The sequence below is a fragment of the Dipodomys merriami genome, unplaced genomic scaffold (assembly GCF_024711535.1).
Source record: "Dipodomys merriami isolate MVZ:Mamm:240054 unplaced genomic scaffold, mDipMer1.0.p SCAF_56, whole genome shotgun sequence".
NCBI lineage: Eukaryota > Metazoa > Chordata > Mammalia > Rodentia > Heteromyidae > Dipodomys > Dipodomys merriami.
Genome location: NW_027206135.1, coordinates 4757528 through 4774923, shown reverse-complemented (window position 1 = coordinate 4774923; position 17396 = coordinate 4757528). Strand labels below are relative to the sequence as shown.

Below are 17396 nucleotides of genomic sequence, written 5' to 3'. Positions count from 1 at the left end.
AAAAGTGATGTTAATTTTTGAGAAAAGCATTTTCTGCATCTGTTGAGATGGTTATGCGATTTTTGTCCGTTCTGTTTATATTAACTTATTTGCATAATTTGAGCCATCTTTACATTGCTGAAATGAAAAAGACAATGATCATAGTAGTGTATGACAATTTTATGTTGTTGAATTTGGTTTGTAAGTATTTTATTGAGAATATATGTGGCTACACTCATCAGGGACATTGGCCTGTAACTTTTTTCTTGTGTCTTTACTTAGTTTTGGTATCTGATGATATTGTCTCATAGAATGAGCTTGGTAGCATTCTTTCCCTTTCTAGATAGTTTAAGAAACATTAAAATTAGTTCTTTAAAGCTCTGAGAAAACTCAGTAGTGAATCTGTTTGGTCCTGGACTGTCTTTCTTGTCAGACTCTGTTACCGTTTTAATTTCATAGCTTGTTACAGATCTGTTTAGGTGTTTTGTATCCTATTGATTTTAATAGGCCATATGCATTTACAATTTACCTGGGTTCTTTTTTTTTTTTTGCAGATTTTTCAGTTTATTAGAATATAGAGAGAATATAGATTCTTATGTTTTCTCTGAAGCTTATTTTTGGTGGTTGTTAGGCTTGGCTAACGTTGCCAATCCTGTTTATGTTTAAATGACCCTACTGTTCATTTTATTGAGTCTTTATATTGTTATTTTGGTGTTAATTTTATTAATTCTTTCCTGATGCTTATTATTTCTTTCCACCTATTTTGTTTGGTATCCCGTCTTGAATTTCAAGAGCTTGAGATGCATCATTAAGTTATTTTTTGAGATTTCTCTTGAGTTTTTTCAATGTAACTATTCAAAACTGTGAACTTCCTTTTTAGCACTGTCTTTGCTCTACCCTAAAGGTTGTAGTAAACTTTGTTCACTTTTATTTGATTTAAGAAATGTTGTGGGCTGGGAAGGGGCTCAGTGGTAGAGCGCTTGCCTTGCATGCATGAGGCCCTGGGTTCGATTCCCAGCACCACATAAGCAAAAAGAAAAAAGCCGGAAGTGGCGCTGTGGCTCAAGTGGTAGAGCTTGAGCTGAAGAGCTGAGGGACAGTGCCCAGGCCCAGAGTTCAGGCCCCACGACCGGACCAAAAAAAAAAAAAAAAGAAATGTTGTATTCCATCACTATTTCTCCAGTCACCCAACTGATCATTAAGAAATATATACATTGCTTGGTCTCTACATGCTTGAATATTTTCTGTAGTTTCTTTTGCTGATGATTTCTAGTGTTTCATTGTGATTTTGAAAATTAAAGAAGTTATTTTAATTGCTTGTATTATTTAAGGTTTTCTTTAGACACTAAAATGACATCTACTCTGGAGAAAATTCTCTGAGCTATTTACAGGAATCTGTGGAAGAAGGGATAGAATATTCTGTAGATGTCTGTTAGTCCTTTTAGTCGATAGTGTCATTTAATTATGAAGTGTCCTTGTTTTTTAGCATAAATTAAAAGTAAAAATAAAAGTATTTATTATTTTCTATTAGATTATTTTATTCCTTTCATTTTTATTGAAACGTCTAGTCTATTTCTAATTGTCCATGCTTGTATCTTAATATCTTAATAATTATCCATTTTCTTCTTCATCAGTAGCTAGAACCAAACCACACTTGTACTTCTGAAAGACAGAAAATGTTAGCTGATTTTACTTCTGTCTTAATTTTTTTTTATTTTTAAGAAGTTGTACAAAGGAGTTGCTATTTAACAAAGCAGTTTGTGGCCGGGCGCTGGTGGCTCACGCCTGTAATCCTAGCTACTCAGGAGGCTGAGATCTGAGGATTGCGGTTCAAAGCCAGCCCGGGCAGGAGAGACCGTGAGACTCCTATCTCCAATAAACCACCAGAAAACCGGAAGTGGCGCTGTAGCTCAAGTGGTAGAGCGCTCGCCTTGAGCTGAAGAGCTGAGGGACAGCGCCCAGGCCCAGAGTTCAAGCCCCACGACCGACAAAAAAAAAAAAAAAAAAAAAAAAAAACAAAGCAGTTTGTGAATGTGGTACATTTTTATCAATGACACCCCTTCAACATTCTCATCTATCCTTCCCAACCTTCTCTTACTTTTCTTAGTTTTGTAGTCTTTATTACATGCTTGACTGCATTCTCTCCCTTTTCTTCTCTTCATTAAACACTGAATTTTGTGAGAAACACTAAATTTTGTGATAAACCCCAAAGTCCTCTAATAATATATTGAGTTTTAGTGGTATTGTACTGGTGTTTGAATGCAGAACCCTGTTTTTGCTAGATAGATGTATCTACCACTTGAGGCACATCTTCACCAACTCCTTCTTTGTTTTTCCTCCTTGTATTATTATTATGTTGTTTACCTTTGCTTTTAGAATGATTATTTGCATTTCCACCTGGTACATCTGATGCTACATTAAATACTCTTCATTTATTTTGTATTCCTAAATTTCTTTTGACCCCTTTCCTCTGTAAGACATCTTCCTTATGCCTACCTCTTCATTTTTTTTCCTTCCTGTTGGGTTGAGTACAGCTTTGGATTAATTGCTCTTAAGAGCACAGGTACAGGGGCTGGGAAGGTGGCTCAGTGGTAGAGCGCTTGCCTTGCATGCTTGAGGCCCTGGGTTCGATTCCTCAGCCCCACATAAGCAAAAAGAAAAAAGCCGGAAGTGGTGCTGTGGCTCAAGTGGTAGAGTGCTAGCCTTGAGCTGAAGAGCTGAGGGACAGCGCCCAGGCCCAGAGTTCAGACCCCACGACCGGACCAAAAAAAAAAAAAAAAAAAAGAGCGCAGGTACATGGCTCAAATGCTTTGAGTTGCTACATGTTGAAGTAGCTATCTGTTGCTTCCAAATAGGAACATAAGTTTTTCTGTCTACAAGGCTAATAAGTCACAATCTTTATCCTGTAAACTGTACAGACAGCTTTATATAGGCGCTCTTTAACAATAACCAGAAGAGAGACTGGAGGGGCCAGAGCTACCTCCAAGTCTCTCCTCTGTGCCTCCATGAGCCTGTCACATATGGTTCTGTATTGTCACCCTGTTAGGCAAGTTCACATTTATTATAACACTTCTTTGTTTCCCAGAGACTCAACTGGTGTGTGCGATCAGAGAGGGCTTATAGTGAGGGACTAGAATTCCTGGGGGAGATAATTCACCTCTTGGGCCAGCTTGGTCCCTGATCCATCGCCTTAGCATGCGAAGCCAGGATAACGATAGTAGGAAATAGGCAGTAGGCAGTAGGAGAGAGGAGATGTAGGGGAAGTAGGCAGTAGAGAGAAGATGTAGGGAAGATTAGAATTGGAAATTCCCTGTATCTCAAGTTAACAGTATTCTTCCATGAGCAGCTTTGCCACTGCCTCTGTTCTTCTCATTTCACAGTCTTGGGCACAGGCTATAAGGGCATTGTCTTGGAGTTTGTTCCACTCGGAGTGGAATTTTGATCCCTTGTTGGAAGCCTCAGCAGGGTAATGGTGCATTGTTTCCAGCTATGTGATAAAATAGTCATTACTTCCCAGTCATTATACAGGCTCTCCCTCTTTGGATTAATGGGAAAAGCCCAGTCTTTAGGGTGTTTTGATTTGAAATAGGTTTTACTAAAACATCTTACCTGTAAGGTTCACTTGCAACCCTAAGTGGAAACCTTTACATACTAGTCATCGGTCTCAAGAGATGACGATTAAAAGACAAAGACCCATTGACTGCCCATGTTCATCTCTGATGTCTCTGATTTCATTGCTGTGGGGAACAGGTCTGGCTAAGGTATGATGACAATTTGTTCATGGAAGAACTGACATCTGAAAGCAGCTCCCTTCTACCACATGTACACTAGTTAAGGCTTCAAGTCTAATTCTACCATAGTGTCAGAGTTAGAACTGTATGCCCAAGGGAAATATTATTGTTTTCCACATATATTATGGCTATGAAAGTGAAAATACATGAAACAGAAATGTTAAGATTTCAGATATTAGTAAAAACATCATTTTGTTATAAAACTGCTCAAGAATTTCCTTTTAAATGGATAGTTACATTTAAATTGATTCTTATAGAGGCCTTTGCTTTTCAGTTAAACTCATCTGTGTTAGAGAAACAATATGTGATTGATTTCATTTTTATTAATTTTTACAACAGTGATCCCAAGAAGATTTTACGTTTCATTATGACATCCCTACCTTTTCGGTATGTGAGATTCTAGAAATACAAGCAATGAAATAATGTGTATGTCATTTAGTATCAATATTTGTAATGGCAATGCATCTGAAAAAGTCAAAATGGAACAAAAAGAATTTTCACTGTCAAGGTGTTGCAAAATACTCCATTTGTTTCTTCTTAATAGAATCTTATTTTGAAAAATTGGCTTAAGGTAGACATTTAAACTTGCAAAAAAGTGACATTTGTCTAAGTAATAGTATATTGACACACATTTTCTATTTATGCAAATAAAAATAATAAAGTAGGCATTATAAGGTTTTGAAAGCATGGAGTGCATTCTATCAAGCACCTTATACACGTAATTACTCAATTCTGGTGACGTGTTACTTAGGCTACTTCTCTACATGAGAGAATGGTTTATACTATGACTCATAGTAAACTTTAATAATATTTTGAGTTACAATTGTAACAAAATACTTCAAAATCTATTCAATTTATCTTTATAAAAGAAAAATCTTTCCAGTCAAAGTGGACCTGGTGTTTTAGTAGTATTGGGGCCCTTGTGCTTGCTGCGCAGGCACACCCAGCTTGTGTTCTGATGTACCTACATCAGGGTAAAAATGGAGTCATATTTTGAGATTCTACTACACTATAATTTTTCCTACCACTGACATTTTCATATCTGATGAAAGGCTTTAATGAATGTTTTACTCATTGTCTTTATTTCAGAATTCTTGGAATTTTGCTGTTTTTAACTGACCTAGTGTTGATGGTTGTGGATATTTTAGTTCCTCAGAGCGAACATTATATTCCATTCCAATACAGAGTGACATCATTAGCAATTAGCCTATTTTTCCTTATTGAAGTTCTTCTTCAAATATACGTAGACGGGTAAGTTTAATTCTTTTTTTGAGCCTAAGTCCACATTGTGCTGTTATGAGAAGTGTGCTAAGCTCCTGAGCCAACTAGCTCAAGCCCTTTTTTTCTTTCATCATGTACATTAAACTCCTCTTAAACTCTCTATTAAACAACTTGCTTTACCTCTACAAAAAAAGGGGGGAGCCTAAGATAACGAGCATGTCAACACAACCAGATGTGTAACTCTTCATCAAAATAATTCTTGAAGCCAGGCACCGGTGGCTCATGCCTGTAAACCTAGGACTCAGGAGGCTGAGATCTGAGGTTCACAGTTCAAAGCCAGCCCAGGCAGAAAACCAATAAATCACTAGAAAACCAAAGTGCTTCTGTGGCTCAAGCAGTAGAGTGCTCACCTTGAGCTGAAGAGTGCAGGGACAGCACTCAAGCCCAGAGTTCAAGCCCCATGACCTACCAATAATAATAATAATAATAATAATTCTTGAAGTTATGGGCCACAGATAAAGGTCAGTCCAAACCCAATTTTTCATTGACTGGCTTAAATTACTTTTATATTACAGCTGACACTCCCACAATGTATTCTTAGAATACATCCACTGCTTAAAGGGATTTCAGAAAAGGGCTTGGCAGAGTATGGGAAGGGATGGGAAGGGAAAACAAAGAGGAGGCAACAATGCTTGAAAAGAAAAGTACTCATTATATTGCTCATATAATTGTAACTCCTCTGTACAATAATATATATAATAATATATATATAATAAAATATATATGTAATAAAAAAAGAAGTAAAAAATAGAAAAGGGCTAGGCAATTAATGTGTTGACATATATACTAAGAAGAGGAACATGTATGTGAAGTCTAAATATTAGTACTTTGATTATGACTTGAATCTCAACTAAGATTTGATGGTATGGGCTGGGATGGTGGCTCAGTGGTAGAGCACTTGGCTTGCATGCATGAGACCCTGGGTTTGATTCCTCAGCACCACATAAGCAAAAAAGAAAAAAGCTAGAAGTGGCGCTGTGGCTCAAGTGGTAGAGCACTAGCCTTGAGCTGAAGAGCCGAGGGACAGCGCCCAGGCCCAGAGTTCAAGCCCCACGACTGGACCCCCCCCCCCAAAAAAAAAAAGATTTGGTGGTATATGAAATACTAGATACTAGATCATAAATAGTCATTCATTCAAATGGTCATTCAAACAAAAACTTTTGATGAGGTCTGGAGGTGATGTGAGGAATGCTTATCTCATTAGTGAAATGTGGTAGGAAGAAAGTGATATTTTTTCCTTTTCATCTTGCTGGTTTTCTGAGAAGGTGGGTGGGTCAGACAAGCCTTACAGCTGGGCTGCTATGGGAGTCAGGGACTGGATCTCCTGGCCTCCCTTTCTCCAGAGCACTTCAGGCAGTTTGTGTTCTTTCCTGATGACTTTTTATCCTCCTTCTTTTGAGCTTAGGAGAGTTTACTGCTAGGTTAGTGAGAGCCTGAAAAAGGTTTTCCTTTCCCAAAAGCCTAGTCCTCACCTCTGCAGAAGCCAATGTTGGAAAGGAGCATGTGGTGGATAGAAGTCTGTCTTTGTCCCAGGAAGGAATCAGCAGCCCCTTGGGATTCCAGTGTGGGTTCAGAATAGCACTTCCTACCCCTCTCATAAGCTCCTCGTACATTCTTAGTCCATTTCTCTAAGGATGTGACCTACTGAGCTGCTTGTTTAAGAGCTATACACTACCACTTTCCTTCTCCCATCTACATTGGAGAAGGCAGTGCATGCCTCTTGCCAAGCAGTTTGGTTATATCTCTTATTTACTAAGTTTAAATTGCAGTCTTAATCTGCAAATATGTAATTTTGCACATGTGATAGATACAAATATTAAATAGTAAAGTTAATAAAATTTGTTTAAATTAGTTCTAAAGTTAATTTAATATATAGTAAGTGTAAATTTACTACTTGAGAACTTTCCTTAATACTGTATTTTCCCCTAGTCTAGTCTAGACAATGCATTTTAAATAATCCATTAAAGTACAATTTCAAATAACTTGTGCTCCTCTTGAAGGTAATCATTTTTATTATCTTTTACAGGAAAAAGCATTATTTTTCTGATACATTTAACATCTTAGACACACTGATCGTCGGTGTCACTTTCTGCATTGATATTACATATATGTTTCTGGATTTTAAAATTTTTAAAGACATGTCACGGTATGAAATATGACCTATCTGTAGTTTTCTTTTATCCATTCTTTTATTTTTTTCATATTCTATGGCTTGAATCTTGTATAGTGAACTGATGCTGTTTAGTCTCTGTTCGAAGATAAAATATTTAGGAATGGTGACATGGGTTGATTAATAAAGTGCTTATTTAGCAAGTACAAAGACCTAAGTTCAAATCCCAGTACCACAAAAAAGAAGAAAGAAAAAAGTGAAAATATTGTTACATTCTCATATCTTGAACACTACAAGATGATGGCCTTTAAGGCCAGGAAAAAGTATATATATTTACATACCCTTACTTGGATACAGGAAATGGAACATCTAATGAAGAAATTTTAATTTTGTAATATTTTGAGCTTCTCCCTAAATCTCCATTTGAAGTCCTACCAATCTAGGTTTTTTCCTATAATCATAACAGTATTGAGCTTGTGTAAAGTCTTGAGTGACTCCAGTCATAATTCTCTAAAAAAAACCAGCAAATAGAAACCAAGAAAGTGACATGCACTACAACCCAGTGGAAAAATTTTGCAATGTCATTTTGGTAGAAATGGAGAATGTTAAGGCAAAGTTAAAGCAGTAAGGGATTAGAAAGTATAATGTGTATGAAGGCTTTGTGTCTGTGTATGTGTCTCTCTATCTCTGTCTATATCTCTATCTCCAAATGAATGTAGATGCTAGGGGCTTTTAGGTGCATTTATTAGAAGTCAAATAAGTAGATTCTTCCTTACCTTCATTTCCCAGGGCTTCAGTTTGGTTCCCAAGTAAATGTATAATGTGGTAGACTTTTGGAGCTTGAAAATCACCCTAGTCAATATAGTCCTCCAATAGGCAACCTTACCCTCACTTGAGAACTTGCTATCATGCAAGAAAACACCTCAGGCTCCCCCTAGACTTGCAACTTGTGTTTAACAACTTCATCCAGATGACTTGTTTTTACATATCTACACCAGCAGTTCTCTGCTATGGTGTTTCTGATGGGAGGAGAATCACTAGCCAGTAAGTTTGGGAGGTAGTCTAGTCTGTTGCCTGCCTGATAAGCCCATAGTGGATATAGTGAACCTCTGTTACCAAAAAGAGTAACACCCATGGACAAAACCCTGTTCATTTGGGGAGCAAATGAAAAGTACTGCCCTTAAGCCAAAACGTTTAGTCTACCGATTCTAATAAACTTATATTTCTCAACCTTATCATTATTGACATTTTAGATTAGATAATTATTTACTGGGGCAAGGTGGAAGGAAGGAACATTCTAAAATTCTCTCAAAATACCCATTCATGGTGGGGTGTCTAGAAGCATTTCTAGTCTCCATCACTAGATCTGACTGTGACATCCAAAAGTATATCCACATGTTACCAAATACCTTCTGGGGTTAGGGGTATAGCTGACAGATAGAACATTAGTGCAGCATGCACAAGGCCCTGGGGTTGAAGATTTAGTATACCGACTATACATTTTAATATCCACACTGATAAATTCTTTTATTTTTGAACCAAAAAGGATATTTTCAAATTTATCTCAAATTTATCTATGAATTTAGAGTGATAGCAATCTTGCGACCTCTGCAGCTCATCACGCTTTTAAGACTGCTTCATCTAGTAAATCAGAGGAGACACCTTGAAGAAGATACTAGAAGAAGGCTGGTAAGTGGATAAAGCATGTTTTATCGTACCATAAAATACTTGCAGGAGTTGTAGATAGCAATATAAATTCTTTGTGTTTGATTTATATTTATAATATTTATTTACTATATATATTTTCTTTTTTCAACTCCCAGATCTCAGGAGATACAGAAAGATACAGCAAGGATAGACTTACCCTTAACTTGACCTACACCACTGGTTTGTGAAACTTAACTGTTGATTTACTATATTAATTACAGTTCTGGGTTTTGACGCTAACCTTAATTTCACATTTTCCTGGTGGGTAATATTCTTTTTGGTTTTTCCAAACCAAAGTATGTGTATCTAAGTCACATTGATTTGTTTTTGTTTTCTTTTTTGTGGTACTGGGAATGAACTCAGACCCTCGTGCTTGTTAGGGACGTGCTCTACCATTTGAGCCACACCACTAGCCCCTTTTTGTTGGCTATTTTCAAGATAGGATCTTGCTTTATGCCCCAGCTGTCCTGGGCTACAATTCTTCTACTTGTGCTTACCCACGTCACTGGGGATGATGGGGGTATACCACTGCATTAAGCCATGAATTGAGATGAAGTCTTGCCATGGTCCCCTAACTTATGCCACCTAGGTTCCCTAGGTTCCCAAGGTTGAGCTACCATGCCCAGCTTTTCTTTTTCTCTTTCTACTTATCTATCTTTCTTATTTGCTTTCTTCCTTTTTAATTATTTCTCCTTACTACCTCCCCTTCTTTCTTTCCTTCTTTCCTCCTCCTCCCTTCCTTCTCTTTCCTCTGTCCCTCCATCCTACTTCTGCTTTTTATCTCCCTTTCTCTCTCTCTGTCTTGCTTGCTTGCTTTTTCCTTGCTTTCTTGCTTACTCTCCCACCATAATCTTTCAAAGTACTCTATCTGTGATGGCATATGCTGTATGTTAGGTTAACATATGGATAGATTACCTTTGGTAATCTCATATCATTTCAAATGAAGACTTGTTGGCTGGGATGGATTTTTCAGGTGGCTCCATTGGAATTTCATTTAGACTTAATTTGGTTTGGGTAAATATCTCAAGGATCCAAGAAAGACCTTTTATCTTCCTAAAACCTAGAGAATGAGGTCACTACTCTGTAGGTTTCAAGTTTTCTGAGCCAAGAGCACTAGAAAGCACTAAGCACCAATTAAACCCTAAAGAACACCATGCCAGTTTAACTAGTATTCTGTTGCATAATTATTATTATTTTTTTGTCCGTTGTGGGTCTTGAACTTGGCCCTGAGCTCTTCAGCTCAAAGCTAGCTCTCTAACACTTGAGCCACAGTGCCACTTCCAGCTTTTTCTGCTTATGTGGTGCTGAGGAATTGAACCTAGGACCTCATGCATACAAGGTAAGCACTCTACCACTGAGCCATCTTCTCAGCCCTTCTATTGCATAATTTAATATATTATCTTGGTTATCCTAGCAATGTATCACTATTCCTGTCAGTTTCTATATCTAGTTCTGTTCTCTTTCTGAAAAAAAATTTGGTTATATGTAGAATACTTTTTATATATTTCCCATCTGTGATGACAGTTATAACATAATCATTTTGACTTTCAGAGCGTATTATTTCCATATCATTTCCTGCATCTCTACAACAGTCACTCTATAGGAACTCCATAGAGATAAGCATATTCATATAACCAGCAATAATTTGTCACTGCACACTGTAGACTCAAGCTTCAGATTGACCTAGAGAGGCAGTATTCACAGATTTATTCTTTCAGGTGAAAAATCTTAATAGCATGGTACCAACTTGCTTGTGTTTGTGACAAACTACTCCAAAAGTTACTTGATTTGTAACAGCTACCATTTATTTAGCTCAAGATGCTGTGGTTTGTAAATTTGGGTTGGGGTTAATGGAGTGGGCCAAATGATTAGTACAGGATTCGCTACCTCATTGGGGCTCATCTGGGCATCTCTGAGCAGCTACTGGGTCATCTGAGGAATAGAAACTGCCATCTGGTGACAGAGTGTGACCATTGTAGATTCTTGGTAGTTGAACTTGTTCTACATGCTTTAAATCCCCTTTCTTTGTTGTTGTTTGTACTATGTGATTTTTTTTTGTTTCCTTTATATGTTCTTCTGCCTATGGTGTATCCCCTGTTGTCTCTGTACTTGATTTTGGTACCCTGCATCTTGTATATACATTTGTGTAATTTGGGGGGAGGGGAAAGGGAATAACAAAACACTGAAATAAGGACACGGGATGACCCATTGCAATAATAATACCCACAAGACAGGATATTGGAAATAAACTTTACCAGTAAATCTGGGGGGGGGGTGAATGTGGAGTCAGGGAGATGGGAGAAGGAAGGGATGGTGGGAAAACAACAAGGGAGTGGGTAACAATGCTCAACAAGAAATGTACTGGGGCTGGGAAGGTGGCTCAGTGGTAGAGCGCTCGCCTTGCATGCCTGAGGCCCTGGGTTCGATTCCTCAGCACCACATAAACAGAAAAAAAGCTGAAAGTAGCAGTGTGGATCAAGTGGTAGAGTGCTAGCCTTGAGCTGAAGGGCTGAGGGACAGCACCCAGGCTCAGAGTTCAGGCCCCACGACTGGACCCCCCCCCAAAAAAAGAAATGTACTTATTGCCTTACTCATATAACTCTAACCACTTCGTACAGCATCTTTACAATAAAAAAAATAAATCCCCTTTCAGCTAATTTAGATGAGAAGTATTTGAAATGTTCAAAAAATATGGCAGTGAAACATATACAATTGAACAAAAGCAGAAAAATCAAATCTTAATGTCATTGTTTATGGACATTAAGAGAAATGTAAAAGTGATTTTTTTCTTTAAAAAAAAAAAAAAATCCCTGAGCGAGGCGCCAGCAGCTCACACCTGTAATCTCCGGAGGATGAGAACTAAAGATCACGGTTCAAAGCCGGCCTGGGCAGAAAAGTCTGAGAGACTCTTTTTTTTTTTTATTTTTTTATTGTGAAAATACCATACAGAGGGGTTACAATTACATGGACATGGTAATGAGTACATTTCTTATCAAGCATTGTTGCCTCCTCCTTTGTTTCCCCTTCCCATCCCTTCTCATCTCACACCCCCCCCCAAGTTATAAAGTTCCTTTTTCGACATAATGACTTGTACATCTTATTGTTGCAATGGATCCACCTGTATCCCTATTTAAATGATTTTATTGTTCTTATGAAGGTGATAAACAGAGGAAAATACAGTTACATAAGTGAAATATACATAAGTGAAAATACAGTACATTTCTTTTTAAGAATGTCACCCCTTCTTTCACTTTCTCTCCCAGTTTTTCCTTCCCATCCCTACCCACAAGTTGTACAGTTCATTTTCAACATAGTGTTTGATGTTCTGCTACATTTGTTCACTCTTTGTCCTTTCATTTCTGTGCTCTCCCTGCCCTCCCAAAGACAAATGAACAAAGAAACAAGACAAAAAAAAATAATGCAATAACAAAGAAAAAACCTCATCAATTTCCTGGAGTTCATTTTGATAAATACTATTTTATTGATCAGAGGCACATAAGCATTTCACCCCCAAGAGTATCCTCCATTGGTCGCATTGTGTGTAACTGCCTGGAGTACTCCCAGTGTATTTTAGATCTAGCTTCTACATATGAGAGAAAAAAATATGCTGTTTGTCTCTTTGACTTGATGTACCTAACTTAACATGATTGTTCTTGGTCCATCCATTTCCCTACAAAGGACATATTATTCTTTCTAATAGCTATGTAAAATTCCATTGTGCTTAGTTACCACATTTTTTTGATCTACTCATTTATTGTAGGGGCTGTTTCCATAACTTGGCTATTATGAATAGTGCTACAATGAACACTGATGTGCAAATGTTTTTATGATATCCTGGTTTGTGATGTTCTGGGTCACTTAAATTTCTTATTTGTGAATTTTGATCTTAGCTTTCTAAATCCATCTTAGTTCTATTTTGTTCAAGTTATCCCTTGAAACTTGGATGCATATTTATTTTTCTTGCCTCCTGTTCTGTGCAGTGTTCAGCTTTTTGACTTATTACTCTTTCCCTTGAGCACTTGATGCTTTAGTTTTCTTCTTCTTAATTTCAAGCCAGCAAACACGCTCTCGTGCTAGGAAACCAATATCTTAATTTTATGACAGTCACTTTCCTATTACACAAAGGTGTGTGTGTATGTATTTTACTGGATAAGTTAGCTCAAAATTCTGTTAGCTTAGAACAGTTTTAAATACTAATTATTGTTTCCTATTTTTAAAGTTATGGTTATGTATATATAAGCATACATATACCCATATATATGTATATATATATATTCATTTCTAAACAAGGAAACATAGGTCAGCTAAAAAGTCTCCATATTCCTATTAGCGATTTAAAATGTTATCTTTTTCTATGTTGCATGCCACAATTATATTTTTTTATACTTGTTTATCTACATAGAGCATAGGGGAACTAATAGTCAAATAACTGTTTTAAAAACACCTATTCTGATATACCCACCATATGTTCCTTACTGTTAATTATTTACTTCAAAAAGACTTACTTAAGGTAGTTGACCAATTAATTTCTTTCTTAGATAACCATAAACAATGTATATTTACAGCACTAAGCACTGTGCATTTATAAATATATATTAAACCATGTGGATTTATATGTAGTAAATTTATAGTGTTTAAAAAAATTAAACAATGTGTATTTTGGAGGCTATTTAAAAACTATCAGGAGGTTCCATTTCCTGCATGTTCCCTAGAAGGGACCAGAAAGAGACAAGTAAATAAAAATGAATAGCATTTTAGATTACTCCTACTAACTCCAGGGTTGTTCATGTGTTATGTTGGATATGTAAGATGTGTATCTGTCTTTTTTAGGAGGTCATCCGCTTCCTTGACACCAAACACTCTGATCATTATTTAGTGTGCAACCTTTGCAGTATGTATATGACTTAATATTTTTGCTACTGTAGATAGAAAATGTATAAGAAAGTGATCCTCTTTTTTTTTTTTTTTTGTCGGTCATGGGGCCTGAACTCTGGGCCTGGGCGCTGTCCCTCAGCTCCTTAGCTCAAGGCTAGTGCTCTGCCACTTGAGCCACAGCACCACTTCCGGCTTTTTCTGCTTATGTGGTGCCAGGGAAATGAACCCAGGGCCTCATGCATGCTAAGCAAGCACTCTACCACTGAGCCACAGTCCCAGCCCTAAATGATCCCTTTTTATGCTTCATTTAATTGTAAATATTTAGTGATGGGAAGTTAGATCAGAAATCCTTATTTCATGCTGGTCCTGTTTGGTAGGAAAAGTTAGCTCTGTAGCACAAAGCTCCCTATGAGGGAGGTAGGCCAGTGAGACCAGAGAGGCAGAGTTATCAAGGCAGGGTTCAGGGAAGGTCTGCTTGTGCTCTTAGGCTCAGAGAAGTTTGTCTTTCATGCCAGATTGTACTGAAGACAAGTCAGCAGGTATGTTCTCTGACCCACGCGGGAAGAACAAAAAGAAGCCTGTAGAAAACAGTTTCCCATTGTGTCATTCTTGATTTTGTTTTCTCTTGTCTATACATTAAATGACCATTTCCCAGGGACTGAGCATTTTAGACCTCTGTTCCATGGTACACATGTGTGATGATAGGATGAGTAGTCTGCTAGAAGGTTAAAAGTGGGGTGTAGGAAACAACAAATTGATTTTAGATTACCAGAGGTGAACAAACCACTTATCCTAGAATCCTTCCCTAAAATCCTTCACCTCTCCATTGCCTCTCTGGTCCACTGACATGCCTGCTTCCCTCTTACGTGGAGCTTGAACTCTGGGCCTGGGCGCTGTCCCTCAGCTCTTCAACTTAAGGCAAGCACTTCTGCCACTTGAGCCACAGCACCACTTTCAGTTTCTGGTGGTCAATTGGAGATAAGAGTCTTGCAGATGTTTCTGCCTGGAGCTGGCTTTGAACTGCGATCCTCAGATCTCAGCCTCCTGAGTTTCTAAGATTACAGGCATGAGCCACCAGTGCCCTGCCCTCTTGGGAAACTTTGTGCTGTTGATCTTAAGAATAGTTTTAAAGCAACAGAAGCTTCCCAGAAAGCTCCTTTTGCAGAAAAATGGGAATTACCAACAGAAAATTTCAGCTTTATTGGGCGTAGAGATATGACATGTATATTATTTCTTGTAGGCGAGGAGTCTTTTGACCTGCAGCACTCATGACCGAATGCGCTGGATTAAGATCGAAGATCCCTTTGTCCCTACCCTTGAGTAAGTTTTGTGCCACACTGTCAGAAGAGTACTAAATTCATTGGGCTTGAATATTTGGAACTATTTTTTAATCAACTATACTTCTATGTGAAATCAGGGAGATGATTCTGTTATCCAAAGAAGTCATTGACTGGTTGGCCATGGATGCTCAGAATGTCATTGTGATTCATTGTAAAGGAGGCAAAGGTAATAATGCTTTTCTTTCTGTTCCCTTTTTCCAAAGATGATCAAAAATAAATATCAAAGGACTAGCAGAGGATTCATACTGCTATTCAGCAGTACTAATGTTGCTAACATTTTAAATATTGGTTTTAAGGCTTAAGGAAGGAAGGAGAAAAAGGAAATAGAGAAGGGAAAGGATGAAGAAAGGGAAAGAATCATGAAGGAACGAGCTAAAGAAGGTTGAGCGTATCTTTCTCCAATTACTGATGATTTAGGTTTCTTCATTTTTGATTTTCCAGTTTATGTATCAAAATGTAAAGGGTATTTAACTTCAGAATGTTAGAGCACTTTCCTTTTATTTCAGGATATTTTTTCCTTTTTAACTGATAAAAATGTACATATTTATATAATATACAACATGATAGTTTTATATTGGTATACATTGGTGGAATAGCTAAGTCAAGTTACTTAAAAAGTACATTACCTTACCAACTTGTACTTTCTCGTTGTGCTTTTAACTTGCTTTTCCCTAATGACTAGTGACATTGAGCATTGTTTCATGGCCATTGTTTATTGTCCACTTGCACATTGTCTTTTGAGAAATGTCTTTCCAAGTCCTTTGTCCCACCCTTAACCCTTTTTGATCCTTGGGGGTTTTGAGGTGAATTTTGTTTGTTTTGTTGGCATTACTATAGTTTGAGCCCAGAGCCTCACACTTCCTAGTGCCCTCTACCACTTGAGCCACACATACTACTTTTCCTCTTTTTGCTTTAGTTATTATACACATAGGGACTCACTTTTCTGGTTACCTATAGGCAGGCCTATACTGTGATCTTCCTACTTTATATTTTTCCACATACATGGGATAATGAACACACACTGCGGTGCTCAACTTTTTACTTGAGATGAAGTCTTGCCACATTCTTCCTCATTGCTAGTTTGCTAGTTCCTGAACAGCTAGGATTACAGTGTGAGACACCATGCTTGGCTTTCTGATTTGTTTTGTTTTTTGAGATAGTCTTCCTAGGTAGCCCAGGCTAGTCTCAAACTTGTGATCCTCCTGCCTCAGCTTCCCGGGTGCTGCAATTATAGACATGGCAACCCCACATATCTCTTTGCCCATTTTTAGAAAAGGTGAATTTATTTTCTTGCTATTGTGTTAAGTTTCTTAAATCTTTTTGGATATTCTGTAGGTCATGTTTTTACTCCATTGATTATAAACTTCCTTATGCAGGAGCATTTTGCTTTTATCCCATGTGTTTATTTTTTGCTTTTATTGCCTCTCCTTTTCAATATATGTGCAAAAACAAATTGACTCAGACCAGTATTACAAAGTACAGTTTCACAGTATTTTCTTCTAGTAGCTTTGGAGTTGCAGGTCTAATGTTTAAGTCTCTAATCATTTGGAGTTGTTGTGTATTTGGTGATTAAGATATGGTCCAATTTCATATTTGTGCTCATGTATTTTCACTTGTTCCAGTATCATTTATTTCTCATTATGTGGTTTTGGCACCTTTCTCCAAGATCAGTTAATCCAAGATTTATGAATTTATTTCCTGGCTGTCATTGGTCTACATTTCTTTTTGTTCCAGTAGAATTTAAGAGTATTCTTAAACTTTGTGATAAACTTTTAAGGACGGAACCCAGCAGAGATTTTTTTTTTTTAAGGTAAGGGGTAGGTTTATTCAGTAGACCTGCTGGGACCAGGCAAGGTTGGCACTCCATGCGGCTGGGAAAGGCCTAGGAGAGAGAGAGCGCTGGGAAAGAGAGGAAAGAGAGAGAAAAGAGCTTGGAGATTTTTTTTTTTAATTACACTGGAATCTTTAGAGCATGAAGAAATGAAGTTGATTTGGCAAGGAGTAAATAATTGTATTCTACTTATTATTTGTTAATTGGTAGTATTTTAAATTAAGCCAATTTAAGTGCCTATAGATTTTCTTTCATTTAGCTTTGGGCTTGGAATGATTGTCTCCTGCATATTTTACAACTTTTGATAAAAATAAACAATTACATTTTGGTGGGCTATAAACCAGACTTTCTCATTGGATTTTAAATGTAACAGTAAAAATGGTCATATACTTCAGTAGAGTCAACTTATTGCCCATTAGTTAACAAGCAGGTTTGGGTTCATAGGTAGAAATATTTTGAATCTGGCAATTTACAAGCCCATG

At 37.4% G+C, this 17396-nt stretch overlaps 1 protein-coding gene, 1 long non-coding RNA gene and 1 other non-coding gene across 6 annotated transcripts in view; 2 read left to right on the top strand and 1 right to left on the bottom strand.

Annotated features, from left to right (window-relative positions):
- Positions 1-939: 939 nt before the first annotated feature.
- On the top strand, positions 940-1002 carry Trnaa-ugc (transfer RNA alanine (anticodon UGC)). The gene has a single exon. It is a non-coding gene; the product is annotated as a tRNA-Ala (tRNA).
- Positions 1003-1605: 603 nt separating this feature from the next.
- LOC138812192 (uncharacterized) lies at positions 1606-8113 on the bottom strand. The gene is made up of 3 exons (XR_011367567.1): positions 7938-8113; positions 4008-4054; positions 1606-1641 (listed from the first exon to the last, which is right to left on the bottom strand). It is a non-coding gene; the product is annotated as an uncharacterized lncRNA (long non-coding RNA).
- LOC138812190 (phosphatidylinositol 3,4,5-trisphosphate 3-phosphatase TPTE2-like) overlaps positions 7178-17396 on the top strand; it is a 34861-nt gene continuing 24642 nt past the window's right edge. For all 4 annotated transcript variants that reach the window (XM_070000185.1, XM_070000182.1, XM_070000184.1 and 1 more), the window contains exons 1-6: positions 7178-7197; positions 8748-8850; positions 8985-9048; positions 13699-13759; positions 14984-15063; positions 15161-15249. In XM_070000185.1, coding sequence (XP_069856286.1) covers positions 15020-15063; positions 15161-15249 — 133 coding nt within the window. In that variant the 5' untranslated portion in view covers positions 7178-7197; positions 8748-8850; positions 8985-9048; positions 13699-13759; positions 14984-15019. The remainder of the gene's footprint in view (positions 7198-8747; positions 8851-8984; positions 9049-13698; positions 13760-14983; positions 15064-15160; positions 15250-17396) is intronic.